The sequence below is a fragment of the Neophocaena asiaeorientalis genome, unplaced genomic scaffold (assembly GCF_003031525.2).
Source record: "Neophocaena asiaeorientalis asiaeorientalis breed wild unplaced genomic scaffold, Neophocaena_asiaeorientalis_V1.1 scaffold691, whole genome shotgun sequence".
Classification (NCBI taxonomy): domain Eukaryota; kingdom Metazoa; phylum Chordata; class Mammalia; order Artiodactyla; family Phocoenidae; genus Neophocaena; species Neophocaena asiaeorientalis.
Genome location: NW_020172474.1, coordinates 155,587 through 177,938, shown reverse-complemented (window position 1 = coordinate 177,938; position 22,352 = coordinate 155,587). Strand labels below are relative to the sequence as shown.

Here is a 22,352-nt window from a genome sequence, read left to right as displayed (position 1 = left end):
TACAAAGCAACAGTAATCAAGACAGTATGGTACTGGCACAAAAACAGAAAGATTGATCAATGGAAAAGTATAGAAAGCCCAGAGATAAACCCAGGCATGTATGGTCAGCTTATCTTTGATAAAGGAGTCAGGAATGTACAGTGGAGAAAGGACAGCCTCTTCAATAAGTGGTGCTGGGAAAACTGGACAGGTACATGTAAAAGTATGAGATTAGATCACTCCCTAACACCATACACAAAAATAAGCTCAAAATGGATTAAAGACCTAAATGTAAGGCCAGACACTATAAAACTCTTAGAGGAAAACATAGGCAGAACACTCTATGACATAAATCACAGCAAGATCCTTTTTGACCCACCTCCTAGAGAAATGGAAATAAAAACAAAAATAAACAAATGGGACCTAATGAAACTTCAAAGCTTTTGCACAGCAAAGGAAACCATAATCAAGACCAAAAGACAGCCCTCAGAATGGGAGAAAATATTTGCAAATGAAGCAACTGACAAAGGATTAATCTCCAAAATTTATAAGCAGCTCATGCAGCTCAATAACAAAAAAACAAACAACCCAATCCAGAAATGGGCAGAAGATCTAAATAGACATTTCTCCAAAGAAGATATACAGACTGCCAACAAACACATGAAAGAATGCTCAACATCATTAATCATTAGAGAAATGCAAATCAAAACTACAATGAGATATCATCTGACACTAGTCACAATGGCCATCATCAAAAAATCTAGAAACAATAAATGCTGGAGAGGGTGTGGAGAAAAGGGAACACTCTTGCACTGCTGGTGGGAATGTGAATTGGTACAGCCACTATGGAGAACAGTATGGAGGTTCCTTAAAAAACTACAAATAGAACTACCATATGACCCAGCAATCCCACTACTGGGCATATACCTTGAGAAAGCCATAATGCAGAGAGTCATGTACCAAAATGTTCATTGCAGCTCTATTTACAATAGCCCAGAGATGGAAACAACCTAAGTGTCCATCGTTGGATGAATGGATAAAGAAGGTGTGGCACATGTATATAATGGAATATTACTCAGTCATAAAAGGAAACGAAATTGAGCTATTTGTAATGTGGTGGATGGACCTAGAGTCTGTCATACGGAGTGAAGTCAGAATGAGAAAGACAAATACCATATGCTAACACGTATCTATGGAATTTAAGGGAAAAAAATGTCATGAAGAACCTAGGGGTAAGACAGGAATAAAGACAAAGACCTACTAGAGAATGGACTTGAGGATATGGGGAGGGGGAAGGGTAAGCTGTGAGAAAGCGAGAGAGTGGCATGAACATATATACACTACCAAACGTAAACAGTGGGAAGCAGCCGCATAACACAGGGAGATCAGCTTGGTGCTTTGTGACCACCTAGAGGGGTGGGATAGGGAGAGTGGGAGGGAGGGAGACGCAAGAGAGAAGAGGTATGGGAACATATGTATATGTATAACTGATTCACTTTGTTATAAAGCAGAAACTGTCACACCATTGTAAAGCAATTATACTCCAATAAAGATGTAAAAGAAAATATTTGATTTCCCACTAATTTCCTTTGCAAACTGCACACAGTTACTGGTTATGAACTGCATTGGGTGTATTTGGGAAGGGCCAAGAATGGAAAGTGGTTTCTTCCTTCAAAGAAAATAAATACGTCTGGGAGAAAGACACAGGTGTGGAAAATAGCCACAGCATAAAATCTAGAGAACAATTAATTCCAAGACAGTGTTTAAGCACTTACGTGTTTATGTGAGGAGATAGCTGGATGACCTAGTGTGGAACAGTTCTGAGAACAAAGGTTTGGTAAGAGAACGTATATTTGACATGATAGGCAACAGAAAGTAATTGTAGTTTCTAAACTCAAAAAAGAAGCATAATGAGAGATTCACGTGGAATAATGATGCGAGAAGACACAAGGCATGGGTTTCACTTCTGAAGCTACTGCAGAGCATAAGCGTAACTGTGGATGTAACAGAGAGAAGAATTGTAGTCAGGGACTGGCAGTCCTTGATGACTGAGTGCCAGGGGTAGAGCTGCTAACGGGAGGAGACAAAATACTGTACCTGAAATAACTTGAGATTTCTCATCTGGGTTACTACTGACACCTGGAGAAACTGAGCAAGGTTGTCAACTGAGGATGGCTGAGTTTGTTGGCAGCTTGTATGGTGGAGAGTATTTGTAATCGAACCAGTGGGTTTAAGTCCCAGTCAGCCATTTCCTAAGAATGTATGTAAACTGGGCTTCAGTTTCCTCATTTTTAAAAGGAACAAACAATACCTACATTATAAGATTGTTGCAAAAGATAGAAAGAAATAGAGAACATGGCACGTGTTGTTTGTTAGTCTCATTCAGTTTTCATGTTAAGCTAGTTTACGTGCACATGTTTCCCTTGTTGTCAGCTGCAGAGAATGGTGGAGTTAGAGCCAGAGATGCTTCCCAGATGTTCTAAAGGCAGAGAGATGTTTCTGAAAATTACATGTAAGTCGCACTAACAGATTTTCAGAAGGACTAGAAATAGTTTTTCAGATGGCCTACAAACCAACTTTTGTCATCAGTAATAAAAAAGCAAGATTATAGGATGCACTCATATACTAAATTTCCATTTGTGAGAACTCTTCCTGGGATTATGCGTTCTAAAGAGGAAGAGAGCTAGTGAATGCTCAGATATATTTAATTCCTAGCATTTCTGAAATAGAAACATTTAAGCTTTCCTTTTCTGAGAAAAGGAATGCTGTGACTCAGTGGGAGGCTTGTTATTAACATGTTGTAAAATCTTAGAAATATGGTAGATTATGACTTTTGAGGTGCAAAGCGGGTGTTTTTCCTACTATTCAGTTGTAAATACACAGGCTAATTTTCTGTAAATGAAACAGTTTGTCTATCTGTGGGTAAGACAGCTAGGAAGGCACCAAAGTGTGTTCAAAGTGATGGTTGAGTGAGGTTTAGGAAGTTTTGCTGCCCTTTCAAACCTCATTCATTCAACATCATCATCCAACAACCAGAAAAAGAAATCTCAAGCTAAGGTGCAAGATAATTGCTAACAAGCAAGATAAATAATAAAGTCGTAGAAATAGTTAATTGTCACCAGAGATAGGGAAAAAAAAATCGAAGAGTTGCAAGATAATTGCTAACAAGCAAGATAAATAATAAAGTCGTAGAAATAGTTAATTGTCACCAGAGATAGGGAAAAAAAAATCGAAGAGTTATAGCAAAAAATATTGAGAAAAGTCTGCACAGAAAATTAAATTAATGGAAGAAGAAGATCAAAACTAAAGGTCCGTAGGGGTACTTCAGACGCCGCAGGATACTGAGCGTAGTAATGGGCTTGAGGAGAGTGGCCACTCCAGGCTGATGCTGTGAAGTGAGAGGTTCAGGAGTGTTTGTATGGCACTTCTCCAAGGGCAGGAAATGGGAGCTGATGGATCCGAGGTCTGATGGCCCTGGGGCCAACTTCTGTAAGCCTTTGAGGGCTTCAGGGGCTGACTTTCACATCAGTCTGTGCTCAAGACTACGGTTGGTCTGCTCAACACATTCATTCATTTATTTATGGCTGTGTTGGGTCTTTGTTGCTGCGCGTGGGCTTGCTCAAAGCTGCGGCGGGCGGGGGCTGCTCTTCATTGTGGTGCGCGGGCTTCTCATTGCGGTGTCTTCTCTTGTTGCAGAGCACGGGCTCTAGGCACGCGGGCTTCAAGTAGTTGTGACACATGGACTCAGTAGTTGTGGCACACGGGCTTAGTTGCTCTGTGGCATGTGCGATCTTCCCGGACCAGGGCTCGAACCCGTGTCCCCTGCATTGGCAGGGGGATTCTTAACCACTGCACCACCAGGGAAGTCCTGCTCAGCACATTTAAAAAGAGGAAGCTAGGATTTGGGTACCTGGATGTTATTGCCATTTTTCAAATTTTTAAAATAAATTTATTTATTTTTGTCTGTGTTGGGTCTTTGTTTCTGTGCAGGGGCTTTCTCTAGCTGTGGCAAACGGGGGCCACTCTTCATCGCGGTGTGCAGGCCTCTCACTGTCGCGGCCTCTTGTTGCAGAGCACAGGCTCCAGACGCGCAGGCTCAGTAGTTGTGGCTCACGGGCCCAGTTGCTCTGTGGCATGTGGGATCTTCCCGGACCAGGGCTCGAGCCCGTGTCCCCTGCTTTGGCAGGGGAATTCTTAACCACTGCGCCACCAGGGAAGTTTTGCTCAGCACCTTTAAAAAGAGGAAGCTGGGATTTGGGAACCTGGATGTTATTGCCATTTTTCAAATTTTTATTTGCAATATATGTTGAGTGAGAAAAATACATAAATGATATGTGAGGTCCACAGATGTTGTACAAAGATAGAACATTGTTCGTTAGAAACTAAGGAAAATCTAAGCTATACAAAGCCTGTAGCAGAGAAACAGCTTCGACCCTTTGAAACATGTCTCAAAATGATAAGCTATATCAGAACAATTCATGTAAGTTTTATAAGAATTTTTTAGTGTGAAAAAGGGAAGAAAAATTAGAAAATTAAGCCCAGTGAAAGACTTTGATTATGTAGAAATCTGGAAACTCTGGGGAAAAAATAGACTAAGATAGCTCAAGCAGTTCTGCACCAGTGGGATATACCATCCTGGTGGTGCTGATGTGTTTATCATCCTGTGGAATGTGTTGAGTGTCGTGAAAAGATGCCTCATTTACCTGTAACTAGCATTGGTAAAGGTAGGATTGTTCACTGTTTAATGTTTAAGTGGTAAGAAAGAGCGGTATGCTTATGATGTAGTGTGGTATAGAAGCCAGGGATGTAAACATTTCACTGTGCCCAGGGCAGCCATCACAGCAAAGGCCAAAGGTCAGTATTGCCAAAGTTTAGAAACCCTGATCTGATACACAGAATAAAAGAGTAAGGCATCTGTATCTCTTTGTGTTTCTCAGTTATCTGTGATTTTCAAATGACCTGCAGTAAAGAACAGTATTTTTAATTTCCAATCCTTTGTGGACCTAACTTTTGTAAAATGCAATGAAAATTTCATGGCAGTGTCAAATTGCTGTAATAATTACTGAATACTTTCAATTTCTGTACTCCTCATGGATGAAAAGCAAAGTGTTTACAGATCAGCACCAATCTGGACATTTTAAGTAACACTACTTTGGAGCTTTTGTCTCTGAATATTCTGTAATAAACTGGTGTAATTTTTGAAATTAAAAGAGGTTTAAAAAGTTTTGTGTAGTATTTATGACAGTTTGGCAACAGGAACTGCTTGATGGAAAACAAATGTGAAATTTGTTGAAACTTCCACAGTTAACAATCCCTGTTTTGGTTTTTATATCACCATATCTAGAGAACATGTGTAAGTTTAGGACAAAGGTGTTTGGTCATTTGCCAGCACTCGGCCACCCCATAATCCCAGACCCCAGGCTGATAGCCTCAGCACTGCTTCTGTGGACCCCTGAGACAGCCTCAGTCTTTCTTAATGCCATACTGATGGAAGCCACTACCATTTTAAGGGCGTCAGTATCAGATATGAAACCTACTTATCATCCTGAATTAAGTTCAGAAGGCCTTTTGAGTATAATACCTTGATTGTCTTTAACCTTTTATTTTCTGATTTTTCTTTTTACAGCCTTTCTGATTTATCAACGTTATTACAAATCTCAAATCAAAGATTTTTCATGTGCTGATCTCATCTCATGTGTACTATTCAAAATCTTAGTCATGGTAAAAGAAATTCATATCTTCATTGTATTTTATTACCATAGTTGCTGTGACAAAGATATATCTTTAGCTGAAACAGAAATTATAGTAAAAGCAACCATTGGTCTAGGGAAGAAAGAAAAATCAAGCGACTGTAAAGGTTCATGTTTGTCAGAAGTAGTCTTTGAGGAGCTGTGATTCATTTGTCTATAGCTTCTTAGTTTCTTTTATTCATTCATTTCACAAATATTTATTAACCACCATCTACGTGTCCATCAGGCGCTATTCTCGATGACTGAGATCCATCAGAAGAAAACAGGCAAAACCTTCTGCCCCTGCCTGGAGCTTGCGTGGAATTTTTTCTTAGCAACCTAAACACTCATAAAGGTCTCTAGTTTTAACAGCACAGAAATAGAATGTCGCGTGGGTTTCCCTTATGTCAGCTGTGAAGTTAAACAATAATGTTGCAGGAAGTGTGTACGAGGTAAAAATCACAAAATCAGTCTTTCTAGACTGTGCATCCTCTTTCTTTAAAGCTGGGATCTCTACTACCTCGTAGGCGTATAGCCAGTATAAAATGTGAAAAAGAATGCAAAAACATGGTGAAAAATGTAAATTATTATATATAATCAGACTTTTTTTTTTAATCAGAAACCCTAATGATGAAAAATATAGATCTATCCGGATTGGAAACACAACTTTTTCTACTAGACTCTTGCCTGTCAGAGGAGCTGTTGAATGTTTATTTGAAATGGGCTTTGAAGAGGTAAGTATGTTCACCGTTTCTTCTCTGCAGTTCATGTACAGAGCATTCATTATAATGTTGATAGATAATTTCTAATAAGAATATTTTTATTGATTCATTTTGGAAAACTGTGGAACTAGTTATTTCTTCACTTACTCTACATTGAAAAGTCACAGTCCATATGCTTTAAATTCACAGTAAAATATAACAACTCTCCCACAGGGAGAATTCTTACAATCTCAGTCCTTTAGAATAGGGAGGTCAGGCATGCAGCCCAAGGACTAAATTGTGGTTCTCTTTAGACTTTTAGCAAAAACCTGCTATGTGAGCAAACATGAATTGCTGATGGGGGTCCAACCACCTGTCTCCAGTAAGAAATGAGAAGAGTAAAAACAGAAAAGTTGAGTTTAGTTACCACGCATAAGGGTTCCCTTCCTTGACAGGAGAAAAGAATCTCAGTGGGTTTTTTTGTTTTTAGGTCAAAAGAAAAGCTTGGTGTTTCCATGTTGTGGAATCTTGTGGCATAGTTTAATTTTATGACACAATGAAAGTAGCTTTCAAGATGATGAGTTTTCTTTATGCATATATGCTTAACCATTTCTAGTTTATGGAATACTGAGAGAAGTCCAGCCAGGTTCTAGAGGCCAAGCAATCAGTAGCAGTCAACTGGCAAGGCCGTAGCAGCTGTTAAGGAGATATGCTGAGTTGCTCTGGGATGTACTTTCCTCCCCGCCTCTCTGCTTCCCTCCCCTGGTTCTGTTTCAGGCCTTGGGAATATAGTGGTGAACTAGTTAGATAAGAGCTCCCATCTCACGTGGAGCTTGCATTCCTGAAGGTTAGACAGACGGTAGGTGTGAAAGCAAAGATGAGCACGAAGAAGAAAATAAGGCATGGAAAGAGCATCATAAGCAACTGTAGTGATGGGCAGCTGTGTAAGGACGAGCGCTCAGGGGAGGCCCCTGAGGAGATCATGTTTGAGCTGGGACCTGAGTGATGAGAAGCAATTCAAATACCTGACGCCCTCAGGTGAGGGTTTTTCAGGCACAAAGATCCACACGTGTGGAGGATCTCTAGCAGGAGTAGCCTTGGCACAGAAAGTGGCCACAGAGGCAGGCCTGGGGTTTGGGGAACTGCAGTAAAGATTGGACTTTATGACGAGTGGGATGGGAAGCCATTGAAAGGTTTTAAGCAGGGAAGAGTATTTTTGAAGATTGCTCTGGCTGTTGGAAAGAGAATATCCTGGATGTTCTGGGTGGGGGCAAGGGGTAAAGCAGTGAGGCTGGTTATAAAGCTTATCACGTTAGTCTCGATGAGAAATGGTAGTGGTTTGTCTAGATTCCATGAGGACAGGCTTTGTGTCTGTGTTGCTCCCCGTGTGCTGGCTGCTGGGAAAGGAGCAGAGCAGGTGGGCACCCAGTAAATATTTGTGGAAGTAAAGACCGACAGCAGTGGAGATGGGGGAGTAGTGGGATCCAGGATTTCTTTTTGAAGCAGTCTGTGGGACTTGCCGATGAACTAGATGTGGAATGTAAGGGAAAGGAAGGAATCAGGGTGACGTCTGGGTTTTGGTTTGAGCAACTGAGTGGATGGGAGTACCATTCATCGAGGTTGAAAAATCTTGGAGAGTAGCAGGTAGCAGGGGAGAAAAAAATGACCCATCTTTTGGATAATTATAACTGATATACTGTTAAATATTCAAGTAGAGGTGTCAAGGAGAGAGTTGGATATATGAGTCTTTGATGATTCAAAAGGAGAGGCCAGGGTGGAGGTATAAATTATGGTGTCATCTGCTTGTAGTTGCTCACAGACATCTGAACCTAAAGAATTTAAAACTATAGATGGGGAAAATTGAGAACATTGATGAATTTGTTCAAGGAAATGCAGATTTTTGAGAGTCAAATGACAGGAAAATTAAGTAAATGACACCTGGAGACTGTTGAAGTGTTTCAGTTTCTCATCGTTTCTCACTGTTGAAGTGTCACAGATTCGGTGGAATCATATTTATCTTTCATTCAGCAAATACTTGAGTGCCAGGAGGGATGACCAACCGCTCTAGTTTGCCAGAGACTGTCCTGGTTTTAGCAGTGAAAGTCCAGCCCCGCAGAAAACCCCTCAGTCCCAGGCAGACTTGGAAGTTGGTCACGCCAGTGCCAGGTAACAAGCCAGATTGAGACTTGCGGTAGTATTTGATGCAAGTAGAGTCACAATTTCAGAAAAGGTGATCATGCTTTAAGACTAATTTATACTTAGAGTTTCTGGCTGGCTTTGGACTTCACACGGTAGGAAGTAAATGTTTTATCAGTGTTAGCCAACAGAGCTGAGACTGAACTCTACCACCAGAAAGAAACTTGGTGGGCTTTGAGATGAAGTAGGAATCCAAGACCTGTCCTGAAATTTTCAGTTGCACATTAAAATCCTGGACACCTTTGTGCCCACTTGTCCCTGAGGCTGCATTCTTGTTTATGAAAATTCTGAGGAGGAGGTTGAGAAAGATTGGGATTCAAATGGTCGTGTGACCCATCAGGCTGGCTTAGTGGAGTAGTTCTTGCTGGGAGCTGCCCCCACCCTCGGGGAGGATGGGGCATCAAGGGCCGTAGTTTTGGTTGTCTTGGTGACTGGAAGATGTCACCAGCATTTAGCGAGCAGGGACGGGGTTGACTCACATCTGGCAGTGAGAACTGTCTCACCAAGAACACGTTGAGAAACATAGATTTTGTTAAATACTAGAATCCTCGTTGGTTTCTTAAAATGTTATTGGGTCTAGTGCATTAAGCCTGTAGTTTTGTCCTTTTATGAAAATACAGTGCTGTCGATTAAACTTTTTCGTACAGACACTTCAGTCATAATCATACATTCTTTTAGGACTGGTCCTGAAAAGATGGAAGGGAAGGGAGCAGCCTCTGTCTCACCGGGGCCCTCTCTGGAGTGTGGACCAGACAGACCCACATGGCTGTCAGGCTCTCCCGCCTCCGGCCACGGTGTCGTGTACCTTCCTCAGTGCCGCTCCATTCACAGTGTGAGATCAGAGGCCTCCATGCTTGGTTTTAACCCAGGAGTCTGGTTTCTCTTCCCAGAGCTCATCATAGATAGGAAGTGGTTCCTTTCTCCTGTTGGAAAATTCACTGCGTTCCAATTTGTGCCAGTCATTGTGTATGTAATCATCACAACTGTAGAAATGCTTTTTGCTCAACCCTTCAAGCTATTTGTACAGGCTTGTGGGTTTTGATCTCTGTTCAGTCTCAGGTGGAATCAGTTATAGCATAGCGATTAAGGTCATGCAGTTTGAATCCTTGCTCTGACGGTTGGTAGCGTCAGGCAGGTAGGTTATTTAACTTCTCTGAGGCTTCATATTTCCATGTGAAAAGCGGGGATAAACCCAATACCTACCTTTCAAGGTGGTTGTTAAGAATTCTTCAGATAATGTGGGTAAAGTGCTTCTTAGCACAGTACCTAGAAACACATAAATGCAGTAAATGGTAGTAGTCTTTTTTTACAGCTGTTTTGGGTAATACATGGAGATTGCTGGCCTCTTCCGCTTTTTCAAAAGGATTCACGTGGAATTGATTTTCATGTCGTGGTGGAGTAATGTCTTGGTCAGTTGATTCCTGTAGATCTGCCATCACCAGGGAAATAAGGTCATTCTCAGTTGTGGAGTTGAATTTAAATGCTCACAATCTACAGGTTGGTCCACTGCATATTGTAACAACTGTGTTATCTCATCTGCAGTTGGTGGAATTACTGTTTTAGCATTGTTGCTTCTCAACCCTTAAACCTTGATGGAATATATTTTCATTTCACTTTTTTGTTTGTTTTGTAATTTACTGTTTTACATTGTGAGCTTTGTTGTAATGTTTACTGTACCTCAGAGCGCTCTGACTATATTATGTGGATTCATTAAATGAATCACTTCTTAAAGAATCAGGTTTTTATTGTTTGATGGTCTGTTTTTGTTTGGACCACCTTTGTATTACTAAATAGCAATAGTTTTTCCATAGTTTTGAATTGACCCTCAGGATGTAATTTTTGTTATCTTGGAAGAATTAGTGAACTCCATACACAGACTTCTAGTCATGTAGCTTTTCTTAAAGACTTGAGTTTAGAAGATTCAAAGGTTGTTATATAACTTCTTACTGGTTTTATGTGACCAGTGATCATTTTGAATGGCTGTATCTATAGTATCATTATTTCATAGGGAATTTCATGGAGAATAGTTGTATCATATACTATTGCAGAGAAGATAGGAATGTTCATTTTTGCATCTCTTAGGAGGCTTTCTGACTCATTACAGTGTTTCTAAAAGGTAAAGTATTTTTCTGAAGGTCTTTTGAACAAATAAAACAGGCTAAACATTTTATGCTAACAAGGAGACATATTTTCTTAATTTTCTAGTATACCTTTGCCTGTATTTTTTTAAAAAGTGCCAAAATGGTAAGAAAAGAGAAAGATTGTTAAAATATGATGTGTTCTGTAGTATTGGCTCCATTTTATATATACTGTGTAAGAATGACTGTCAGTATAAAGCAAAGGTTAAAATTTTCCCTAATTTTATAAATTCCAGGGAGAAACCCATCTTATCTTTCCTAAAAAAGCTTCAGTGGAGCAGCTGCAAAAAATTCGTGACCTGATTGCCATAGAGAGAAGTAGCAGATTGGATGGATCAGATAAGAGCCACAAAGCAGAATTATCTCAGCAACTTGCAGCCAGCACCCAGCTTCCTACAGCACAGCCTTCTAGTCCTAATGGGTTAACCCAGCATCCAGGGAACAGTGAAGGGCAGTCATCAAATCCACCGTCCGCTCCAATGGTAATGTGAGAATTAAACCTTCCTTGACTGCTCCTTTCAAAGTGTTGATATAGCAAAAGCTTTAAAATAGGACTTATTCCAGAATTTATGTCTCAGTCATTCTTGGTTCTTAGAGTTCTAATACATTCAGATTTCCTGAGCTCTTTTAAAAAATTGTCAGATCTGTAACAAAAGTGGGGAAATGGCTGTCTTTTATTTGGACTTTTAAACGTTAACTTGTGGCTTATTGTTTCTGAGGCAGCCAGGGTTTTATTTAATTTACCATTTGTAAATGTACCTGTTGCCGTGGCACTTAAACCAGTTGCACAGATTAGCGTATGTCTTTAACCTAGAAAAAGTAAAGGACTTGCTAGACAGATGTGCGGCCATCAAGTAAGATTTCCTCTATTGCTTTGACACTTCTGATGTAATACCTGCTGCTCTCTGCCATGGAATTATTAATTCCAACAACCTACCATTATCAGCACCTCAATTCAATAAAAAATGGGCTTCTTTAGGCTTAAGGTAAATAATCATTAATTTACTGATAGTGGTGTTAGCATATACATATATACTTCTGAAGAACTGAAGTCAAATTACTGATGTCTAACAGGCATTCTCGGTATACTTAAATGACCTTATTTAATAGGAAATTACCCTGTTTACAAAAAAATCCCTTTTAATAAAGGTCCTTAAGCATTTTACTCCTAAATTTTCACTGTCAGAAAAATTTTCATGGCTTTTCTATAGTAATTTTATCAGTAGGCAGCTTAAACTCATGTCCTCTTTTAATTTTGGTGAAACACCTGGTTGCTCTCCTCCATACACTGGAACTCTACATCTAGAGTCAGTTGTTAAATCTACCCTTAATTTTCTCCAGCTGAATAATTGGAGAGCCTTTTACCTAACCTCCCTGGTAGTCAGATGATGGGCAGTCATTCCTTAGTGTAGGCTGGGAATACCCTAAGCTTGTCTTTAAAAAATAAAGAATTGCAGGTGGTAGGGGCTGGCAGGGGAAGAGAGAGTGTCTGTCCTTTTGAATAATAATTCTTATTTATTTATTTATTTATTCATTCATTCATGTATTTATTGGCTGCGTTGGGTCTTCATTGCTGCACCTGGGCTTTCTCTAGTTGTGGAGAACGGGGGCTACTCTTCCTTGCAGCGCAGAGGCTTCTCGTTGTGGAGCGCGGGCTGTAGGTGCACGGGCTTCAGTAGTTGTGGCACGTGGGCTTAAGTAGTTGTGGCACGTGGGCTTAAGTAGTTGTGGCTCACGGGCTCTAGAGCTCAGGCTCAGTAGTTGTGGCACACGGGCTTAGTTGCTCTGCGGCATGTGGGATCTTCCCAGACCAGGGCTTGAACCCGTGTCCCCTGCATCGGCAGGCGGATTCTTAACCACTGTGCTACCAGGGAAGCCCCTGAATAATAATTCTTGATGAGTGGTTTCCCAGATTTTTGTGGAGGGTTAACTCTTCTAAAACATATTCTTTTGTGCCTCAGTTGACTTAGGTTAATGTTTAAGTCTTTAAAATATTTCTCCTCTCATTAGCTTCAGAGCTAATGTTTGTTTATACTAATAAACACAGCTATTGTTTATGAATGCTTCCAAGAAACTGTTACTGGATACTATTGGATCAACTAGTAATGATATTAAGTGGCCGTGGGCATCAGATAAGAGCATATGTGAAAGCTTAATAAACTGTAAAGGACTTAAAGGTTTGCTCTTGGTAACAGTAATTCTTTCTGTAAAGTATCTCAGCTGCTTCATTCAGAACAAAGTTACCACAGAGTAACAGAAAAGTGGGACTACTTAACTCTACTGGGACAGAATAGTAACTCTAGCCAGTCCAGTCCTTAGGACACTGGTTTCCACTCTTTTTTGATTGTACATCTTACCAGTGATAAAATGTTGAATGCATAACCCAGTAAGTGTCTATTTACTTATGAGTTACATACTTCTATGGGTATGTGTTAACGTACCTTATACAGGACTCATGTACAGGATTAAAGCGTGTCATTACACCTCTGGGTAACAGGTCTTCATCAGTTTTGCAGTTAAGGCTGATACAGGGGCTTCCCTGGTGGCGCAGTGGTTAAGAATCGCCTGCCAGTGCAGGGGACACGGATTCGAGCCCTGGTCCGGGAAGATCCCACATGCCATGGAGCACCTAAGCCCGTGCGCCACAACTACTGAGCCTGCGCTCTGGAGCCCACGAGCCACAACTGCTGAGCCTGCAATCCACAACTACAGAAGCCCGCATGTCACAGCTACTGAAGCCCGTGCTCCGCAGCAAGAGAAGCCACCACAATGAACCTGTGTCCCCTGCATTGGCAGGCGGATTCTTAATCACTACACCACCAGGGAAGCCCCTCGGTTATAGTTTGAGGTCTTTAATTACTTACCAGAAAGGGCCTGGATACTACACTAAAAACAAATTGTCATCCTATTGTCAAAGCGAATTTAGAGTTTAGAAGAAAACAAACTTTCGCAAACACATATGCTCTTAGAAGGCTACTGTATATTAACTCTTAACTTCTTGAGTCCCTGGGACGAAGTATCTTTTTCTGTATTCCTTAAGGGAGTTGGGAGAAATTAGAATGAATCTTGTTTTTTATAGCCAACTCCTGGTTTCATGGATCACTGAAGTACACATTTTTAAAAAGTATTTTGTTATTTAAGCTTTTATCACCATTAATTGCTGTATTACAGAGTTTGACAATTATGTTCTCCTCCCTTTCTCATTTTGAGCGGGGATACTGAGAATTAAAATGGACCAAGTAAAGCAGCAGGAGAGAGATTAACAAAGCATGTAACTGCATATAAACTGGACAAATCCTGAGCACTGTTGAGTGTCACACCTAATATATTTCTTTGGTTGAAACTGTATCAAGTAAAATTTGGAAATATAAGACAAGGTGATAGTCATTGATGTTGAAGTTGCCAGTAAGTTTTTCCCTTAAGATATAAAGTACTGGAATATACCGGTGCTCAATAAACGGTGATGTAGTTAGAAATTTATTTTGCTGCTTTTTCTGGATATTTTATGTAAATGAATGATACATTACATAGTCTTTTGCTTCTGGCTTCTTTTACTTTGTATGTTTTTGAGGTTTATCCATATTGCAGGATGTATTAGTAGTTTTTTCCTTTTTATTGCTGAATAGCATTCCATGGCGGACATTTGGGTTTGCCATGTTTGCTTGTTATGGACAATGCTGCTATGAATGTCCACATACCAGGCTTTGTGTGGGCAAATGTTTTCATTTCTCTTGGGTAGATTCCTAGAAGTGGAACCACTGGGTTGTATGACAAGTTTATGTTTATTGCTTTAAGCAATTGCAAGCTGTTTTCCAGAGCTGTTGCACCTTTTTACATTCTAACCAGCAGAGTGTGAAGGTTCCGATTTCTCAGCATTCTCATTGATAATTGTTAATGTCTTTTTTATTATAGCCATTTTAGTCGATGTTAAGTAGTATCTCATTGTGGCTTTAATTTGTATTTTCCTAATGACCAAACTGATTTCTTAAATTTGCTGGTTATACATGCTGAGTATTTAGTGTTCTTATATGAAATAACTTCCTGATAACCCTTTATATATTTTTATGCCCTTTGCCTTCCAAAAGCAGGTTCAAAACAGCAAAGACAGTTTTTCAAAGACTGAGCCTCAGAGTGTTAGAAGCATTGTTTCCAATTTTGCAACTTTATCTAGGTTGAAAGCATGTGACTCTTGACGTATGATTTGCTTAAAATAAGTCTTTGGCAGCTTATTGCACAGTCTAATGTACGCTTTTATTTGATATGTGACTGCTTTTAGAATGTGTATGAAGTTGTTGAGGACTTTGCATCAACACTTTTATGACTCTAGAAATTATTGCCCATTGTGTATATGACTATATGTATATGTTTAAAAGAATTATCATTTGAGGTTATATTAGTGAAATTATAAAAATAATATTAGATAATGATAAATAACAAAATTAGTTGATTTTTTTAAATGAAGATATATATTTTTTTATTGTTTTAAATTTAACTTTTATTTTATATTGGAGTATAGTTGATTTACAGTGTTGTGTTAGTTTCGGGTGTGTAGTGAAGTGGTTCAGTTATACGTATACATGTATCAATTCTTTTTTAGGTTCTTTTCCCATATAGGTTATTATAGAACATTGAGTAGAGTTCCCTGTACTATATAGTAGGTCCTTGTTGATTACCTGTTTTATATATAGTAGTGTGTATATGTTAATCCCAAACTCCTAATTTATCCCTCTCCTAGACCTTTCCCCTTTGGTAACCATGTTTGTTTTTGAAGTCTGTGAGTCTGTTTCTGTTTTGTAAATAAGTTCATTTGTATCATCTTTTTAGATTCCACATAGAAGTGATATCATATGATATTTGTCTTTCTCTGTCTGACTTACTTGATCATCTCTAGGTCCATCCATGTTGCTGCAAATGGCATTATTTCATTCTTTATTGTGTCTGAGTGGTATTGCAGTGTGTGTGTGTGTGTGTGTGTGTGTGTGTATACACATCACATCTTTATTCATTCATCTGTTGATGGATATATTGGTTGTTTCCATGTCCTGGGAATTGTAAACAGTGCTGCAATGAACATTGGGGTGCATGTATCTTTTCGAGTTATGGTTCTCTCTGGATATATGCCTAGGATGTGGGATTGCTGGGTCATATGTTAGTTCTATTTTTAGTTTTTTAAGGGACCGCCATACTGTTCTCCATAGTAATTGTATCAATTTACATTCCCACCAACAGTGTAGGAGGGTTCTCTTTTCTCCACACCCTCTCCAGCATTTATTGTTTGTAGACTTTTTGATGATGGCCATTCTGACCGGTGTGAGGTGATACCTCGTTGTAGTTTTGATTTGCATTCCTCTAATAATTAGCGATGTTGAGGATCTTTCCATGTGCTTTTTGGCCATCTGTATGTCTTCTTCAGAGAACTGTCTGTTTAGGGCTTCTGCACATTTTTTGATTGTGGTGGGTTTTTTTGGTTTTTTCTTTTTGACATTGAGCTGCATGAGCTATTTGTGTATTTTAGAGACTAATCCCTTGTCAGCTGCTTCATTTGCAAATATTTTCTCCCATTCTGTGGGTTGTCTTTTAATTTTGTTTATGGTTTCATTTGCTGTGCAAAAGCTTTTAAGTTTAATTAGGTCCCATTTGTTTATTTTCTTTTTCTTTTCGTTACTCTAGGAGACAGATCCAAAAAGATATTTCTGCAATTTATATCAGACAACGTTCTGCCTATGTTTTCCTCACGAGTTTTATAGTATCCGGTCTTACATTTAGGCCTCCAATCCATTTTAACATTACTTCTGTGTATGATGTTAAAGAATGTTGTAATTTCATTCTTTTACATGTAGCTGTCCAGTTTTCCCAGCACAGCTTGTTGAAGAGGCTGTCTTTTCTCCATTGTATATTCTTGCCTCCATTGTCATAGATTAATTGATCATAGTTGCATGGGTTTATTTCTGGGCTTTCTATCCTGTTCTGTTGATCTATATTTCTGTTTTTGTGCCTGTACTGTACTGTACTCTTTTGATGACTGGAGCTTTGTAGTATAGTCTGAAGTTAGGGAGCCTGATTCCTCCAGCCCTGTTTTTCTTTCTCAGGATTGTTTTGGCTATTCGGGGTCTTTGTGTCTCCATACAAATTTTAAGATTTTTTTTGTTCTAGTTCTATGAAAAATGCCATTGATAGTATGATAGGGATTACATTGAATCTATAGATTGCCTTGGTTAGTATAGTCACTTTGACAATACTGACTTTTCCAATCCAAGAACATAGTATATCTTTCCATCTGTTTGTGTCATCTTCCACTTCTTTCATCAGTATCTTATAGTTTTCTGAGTACAGGTCTTTTGCCTCCTTAGGTAAGTTTATTCCTAGGTATTTTATTTTTTTTGATGTGATGGTAAATGGGATTGCTTGTTTAATTGCTCTTTCTGATCTTTCACTGTTAGTGTATAGAAACAACAGATTTCTGTGTATTAACTTTGTATCATGCAACTTTACTGAATTAATTGATGAGCTCTCGTAGTTTTCTGGTGGCATCTTTAGGATTTTCTATGTATACAATCTTGTCATCTTCAAACAGTGACAGTTTTACTTCTTCTTTTCCAATTTGGATTCCTTTTATTTCTTTTTTTTCTCTGATTGCTGTGGCTAGGACTTCCAAAACTATGTTAAATAACAGTGGCAAGAGTGGACATCCTTGTCTCGTTCCTGATCTTAGAGTAAATGCTTTCAGCCTTTCACCGTTGAGTATGATGTTAGCTGTAGGTTTGTCATATATGGCCTTTATTATGTTGAGGTAGTTTCCCTCTGTGCCCACTTTGTGGAGAGTTTTTATCATAAATGGGTGTTGAATTTTGTCAAAAGCTTTTTCTGCGTCTATTGAGATGATGATATGGATTTTATTCTTCATTTTGTTGATATGGTGTATCACACTGATTGGTTTGCAGATATTGAAGAATCCTTGCACTCCTGGGATAAATCACACTTGATCATGGTGTATGCTTCTTTTAATGTGTTGTTGGATTTGGTTTGCTAGCATTTTGTTAAGAATTTTTGCATCTATGTTCATTAGAGATGCTGGCCTGTAATTTAATTTTTCTGGTGGTGTCTTTGTCTGGTTTGGGTATCAGGGTGATGGTGGCCTCATAGAATGAGTTTGGCAGTGTTCCTTCCTCTGCAATATTTTGGAATAGTTTCAGAAGGACAGGTGTTAACTCTTCTCTAAATGTTTGATAGAGTTCGCCTGTGAAGCCATCTGGTACTGGACTTTTGTTTGTTGGAAGATTTTTAATCCCAGTTTCAATTTCAGTGCTTGTGACTAGTCTGTTCATATTTTCTATTTCTTCCTGGTTCGCTCTTGGAAGATTGTTCCTGTCTAAGAATTTGTCCATTTCTTCTAGGTTGTTCATTTTATTGGCATAGAGTTGCTTGTAGTAGTCTCTTATGATCCTTTGTATTTCTGTGGTGTCAGTTGTAACTTCTTTTTCATTTCTAATTTTGTTGATTGAGCCCTTTCCCTTTTTTTCCTTCACGAGTCTGGCTAAAGGTTTATCGATTCTGTTTATCTTTTCAAGGAACCAGCTGTTACTTTCATTGACATTTTATGTTGTTTTCTTCATCTCTATTTCATTAATTTCTTCTCTGAACTTTATGATTTCTTTTCTTCTACTAACTTTGGGTTTTGTTTGCTCTTCTTTCTCTAGTTGCTTTAGGTGTATGTTTAGGTTGTTTCTTTGAGGTTTTTCTTGTTTCCTGAGGTAAGATTGTATTACTGTAAACTTCCCTCTTAGAACTGCTTTTGCCAGGTCCCATAGGTTTTGAATCGTCGTGTTTCATTTTCATTTGTCTCTAGTTATTTTTCGATTTCTTCTTTGATTTCTTCATTGATCCATTGGTTGTTTAGTAACATATTGTTTAGCTTCCACGTGTATGTGTTTTTTTAGTTTTTTTCTCGTAGTTGATTTCTAATCTCATAGTGTTGTGGTCGGAAAAGATGCTTGATATGATTTCAGTTTTCTTAAATTTGCCGAGGTGTGCTTTGTGACCCAGCATGTGATCTATCCTGGAGAATGTTCCATGCATTTGAGAAGAATGTGTATTCTGCTGCTTTTGAATGGAATGCTCTATAAGTATCAATTAAGTCCATTGGTCTAATATGTCATTTAAGGCCTGTGTTTCCTTATTTTCTGTCTGGATGGTCTGTCCATTGCTGTAAGAGGGGTGTTAAAACCCCCACTGTTATTGTGTTACTGTTGATTTCTCCTTTTATGGCTGTTAGGGTTTGCCTTATGTATTGAGGTGCTCCTGTGTTGGGTGCATATATATTTACTTGATCATTATGTAGTGTCCTTCCTTATCTCTTGTAACACTCTTTATATTAAAGTCTATTTTGTCTGATATGAGTATTGCTACTCCAGCTTTCTTTTGATTTCCATTTGCATGGAATATCTTTTTCCATCCCCTCACTTTGTCTGTATGTGTCCTTAGATCTGAAGTTGGGTCTCTTGTAGACAGCATATATATGGGTTTTGTTTTTGTATCCATTCGGCCAGTCTGTTTTTTGGTTGGAGCAATTAATGCATTTACATTTAAGGTAATTATCAGTATGTATGTTCTTATTGCCATCTTGTTAATTGTCTTGGATTTGTTTTTGTAGGTTTTTTTCCTTCCCTTCCTCTTTTGTTCACTTCTCTTGTGACTTGATGCCTGTCATTAGTGTTGTTTGGATTGCTTTTTCTTTTTTGTGTGTGTATCTGTTGTGGATTTTTAGTTTGCTGTTACCATGAGGTTTTGATATAGCAATCTGTATACAAACACGATTGTTTTAAGTCGCTGGTCTTTTAATTTCCAATGCACTTCCAATATCCCGCATGTGTACTCTCCTCTTCTCACAATTGCTGGGTTTGATATCATATTTGTGTGTGGATGATTTCCTACCTTTACTCTATGTTTGCCTTTAATGGTGAGCTTTCCCATATGTAATTTTCTTGATTCTAGTTGTGGTCTTTTCTGCCTAGAGTAGTTTTTTAAAGATTTTTTTGTAAAGCTCTTTTCGTGGTGCTGAATTCTCTTAGCTTTTGCTTGTCGGTACAGCTTTCGCTTTCTTCATCGAATCTAAATGAGAGGCTTGATGGGTAGAGCATTCTTGGTTGTAGGTTCTTCCCTTGCCTCACTTTAAATATATCATGCCACTCCCTTCTGGCCTGCAGAGTTTCTGCTGAAAAAAATCAGCGGATAACTTTATGGGGATTCCCTTGTATGTTATTTGTTGCTTTTTCCTTGTTGCTTATAATATTTTTTTCTTTGTCTTTAATTTTTGTAAGTTTGCTTAATATGTGTTTCGGTGTGTTCCTCCTTGAGTTTATCCTGTATGGGACTCTCTGCACTTCCTGGACTTGAGTGAGTGTTTCCTTTCTCACATTAGGGAAGTTTTCCGCTATAATCTCTTCAAGTATTTTCTCAGGCTCTTTCTTTCTCTCTTCTTCTGGGACCACTATAATGTGAATGTTGCTGTGTTTAATGTTGTCCCAGAGGTCTCCAAGACTGTCTTCATTTCTTTTCATTCTCTTTTCTTTATTCTGTTCCACAGCAGTGATTTCCACCAATTTGTCTTCCATCTAACTTATTCGTTCTTTTGCCTCATTTATTCTGCTATTGGTTCCTTTTAGTGTATTTTTCACTTCAGTTATTGTATTATTCATCTCTGTTCTTTAAATCTTCTAGCTCTTTGTTAAATATTTCTTGTATTGTCTCAGTCTGTGCCTCCATTCTTTTTCCAAGATCTTGGGTCATCTTTACCATTACTCTGAATTCTTTTTCAGGCAGATTGCATATTTCCACCTCACTTAGTTGTTCTTCTGGTGTTTTATCTTGTTCATTCATCTGAAACCTATTTCTCTGCCGTTTCATTTTGTCTAACTTGCTGTGTTTGTGGTCTGTTTCTCAGGCTGCAGGACTGTAATTCTTGGTTGTGGTGTCTGCCCCCTGGTGGGTAAGGTTTGGTCCAGGGGCTTGTGCAGGCTTCCTGGTGGTAGGGACTGGTGCCTGGCCACTGGTGGGTGGAGCTGGGTCTTGTCCCTCTGATGGGCAGGGCCATGTCAAGGGGTGTGTTTAGAGGTGTCTGTGTGCTCAGGACGTCTTTAGGCAGCCTGTCTGCTCATGGGTGGGGCTGTGTTCCCACCCTGTTGGTTGCTTCGACTGAGGTGTCCCAGCACTGGAGCCTACATGAGCCACAGCTGACCCCCGCCTCCCCAGGAGACCCTCCTAGACCCACAGGTAGGTCTGGCCCAGGCTGATATGATGTCACTGCTTTGCCCTGGGTCCCAGCGCATGTGAAGCCTTGTGTGCGCCCTCCAAGAGCAGATTCTCTGTTTCCCCCAGTCCTGTGGAGCTCCTGCGCTCAAGCCCTGCTGGCTTTCAAAGCCAAATGCTCTGGGGGCTCCTCCTCCTGATGTGAGACCCCCAGGCTGGGGAGCCTGACATGGGACTCAGAAGTCTCACTCCTGTGGGAGAACCTCTGCGAAATAATTATTTTCCAGTTTGTGGGTTGCCCCCCTGGTGGGTGTGGGATTCGATTACACAGCGAAAGCGCCCCTCCTACCGTCTCACTGTGGCTTCTTCTTTGTCTTTGGGTGTAGAATATCTTTTTTGGTAGGTTCCAGTCTTTTTCATCCATGGCTGTTCAGCAGTTGGTTGTTATTTTGCTGTTTTCCTGAGAGGAGATGAGCTCAGGTCCCTCTGCTCCACCATCTTGTCTCCTCTCTGTTCTGTTTATAATTTTAAATTGACACCAACTCTGCTTATTGTATGCAAAGCCCTTCTCTAGTCTCCACATCAGAGTCAAATTTGTTCCATCTTGAAGATGTTAAAGAGTTAAGTCAGAATTGCAGAACCTTCAAATGCAGACTTAAAACGGTAGGAGCCCAGCATGAAGAGCACTCGGGTTCAGCCTCCTGGCCGCCCTGGCGTCTTCTTCCCGTGGCTGTGCACCTCTGAGTTAGTCGATTTTTAAACTATTTAAATCTCATAAGACAACTTCTTAGTCTGGATCTATGTGCAAACTTTGTAAGAGGAGAAATCTCCTCCTTGTCTCCCTTGGACACAAGATTTAAATGTTCAATTTCTTGTTCATGAACCATTCCTAAAAGTAACATATATTTACATACTTTAAACAGGCAATTATGACACATATTTACATTGGCATTCTTAATATCCTTTAGAAATGATGATGTGGTATATTTTGACATGAAGACAATTATTATGTGGTGAAAAAAAGGTAAACTAAGAATTCCAAAATTAAACAACATATGTTGTGTGTTTGTGTGTATTTCCATTTTTCTTATTAAAAACACACATACATAAATATGTTCATTTTTAAAAGGTCTGGAAAGCTGTACACAGATATCTTAGCTATAGTTTTCTCTGAGTGGTGAAATTATAGTGATTTCACATTGTTTATACCATTCAGTATTTCCTGAAAACTTTCTGCAACATTTATTACTGTTACAAATAGAATAAAGCGGTTTTTGTAAGAAATGTTTATTGAAGTCACAAGTTGATTAAAACTGTCGTTAAAAATTTATTAAACATAACTTTTATGTTAAGAAAACAGGTTC

General features: G+C 39.2%; 1 protein-coding gene across 2 annotated transcripts in view; it reads left to right on the top strand.

Moving 5' to 3' along the window:
• NGLY1 (N-glycanase 1) overlaps positions 1 to 22,352 on the top strand; it is a 57,798-nt gene that overhangs the window by 3,103 nt on the left and 32,343 nt on the right. For both annotated transcript variants that reach the window (XM_024738178.1, XM_024738177.1), the window contains exons 2-3: positions 6,328 to 6,442; positions 10,980 to 11,225. In XM_024738178.1, coding sequence (XP_024593946.1) covers positions 6,328 to 6,442; positions 10,980 to 11,225 — 361 coding nt within the window. The remainder of the gene's footprint in view (positions 1 to 6,327; positions 6,443 to 10,979; positions 11,226 to 22,352) is intronic.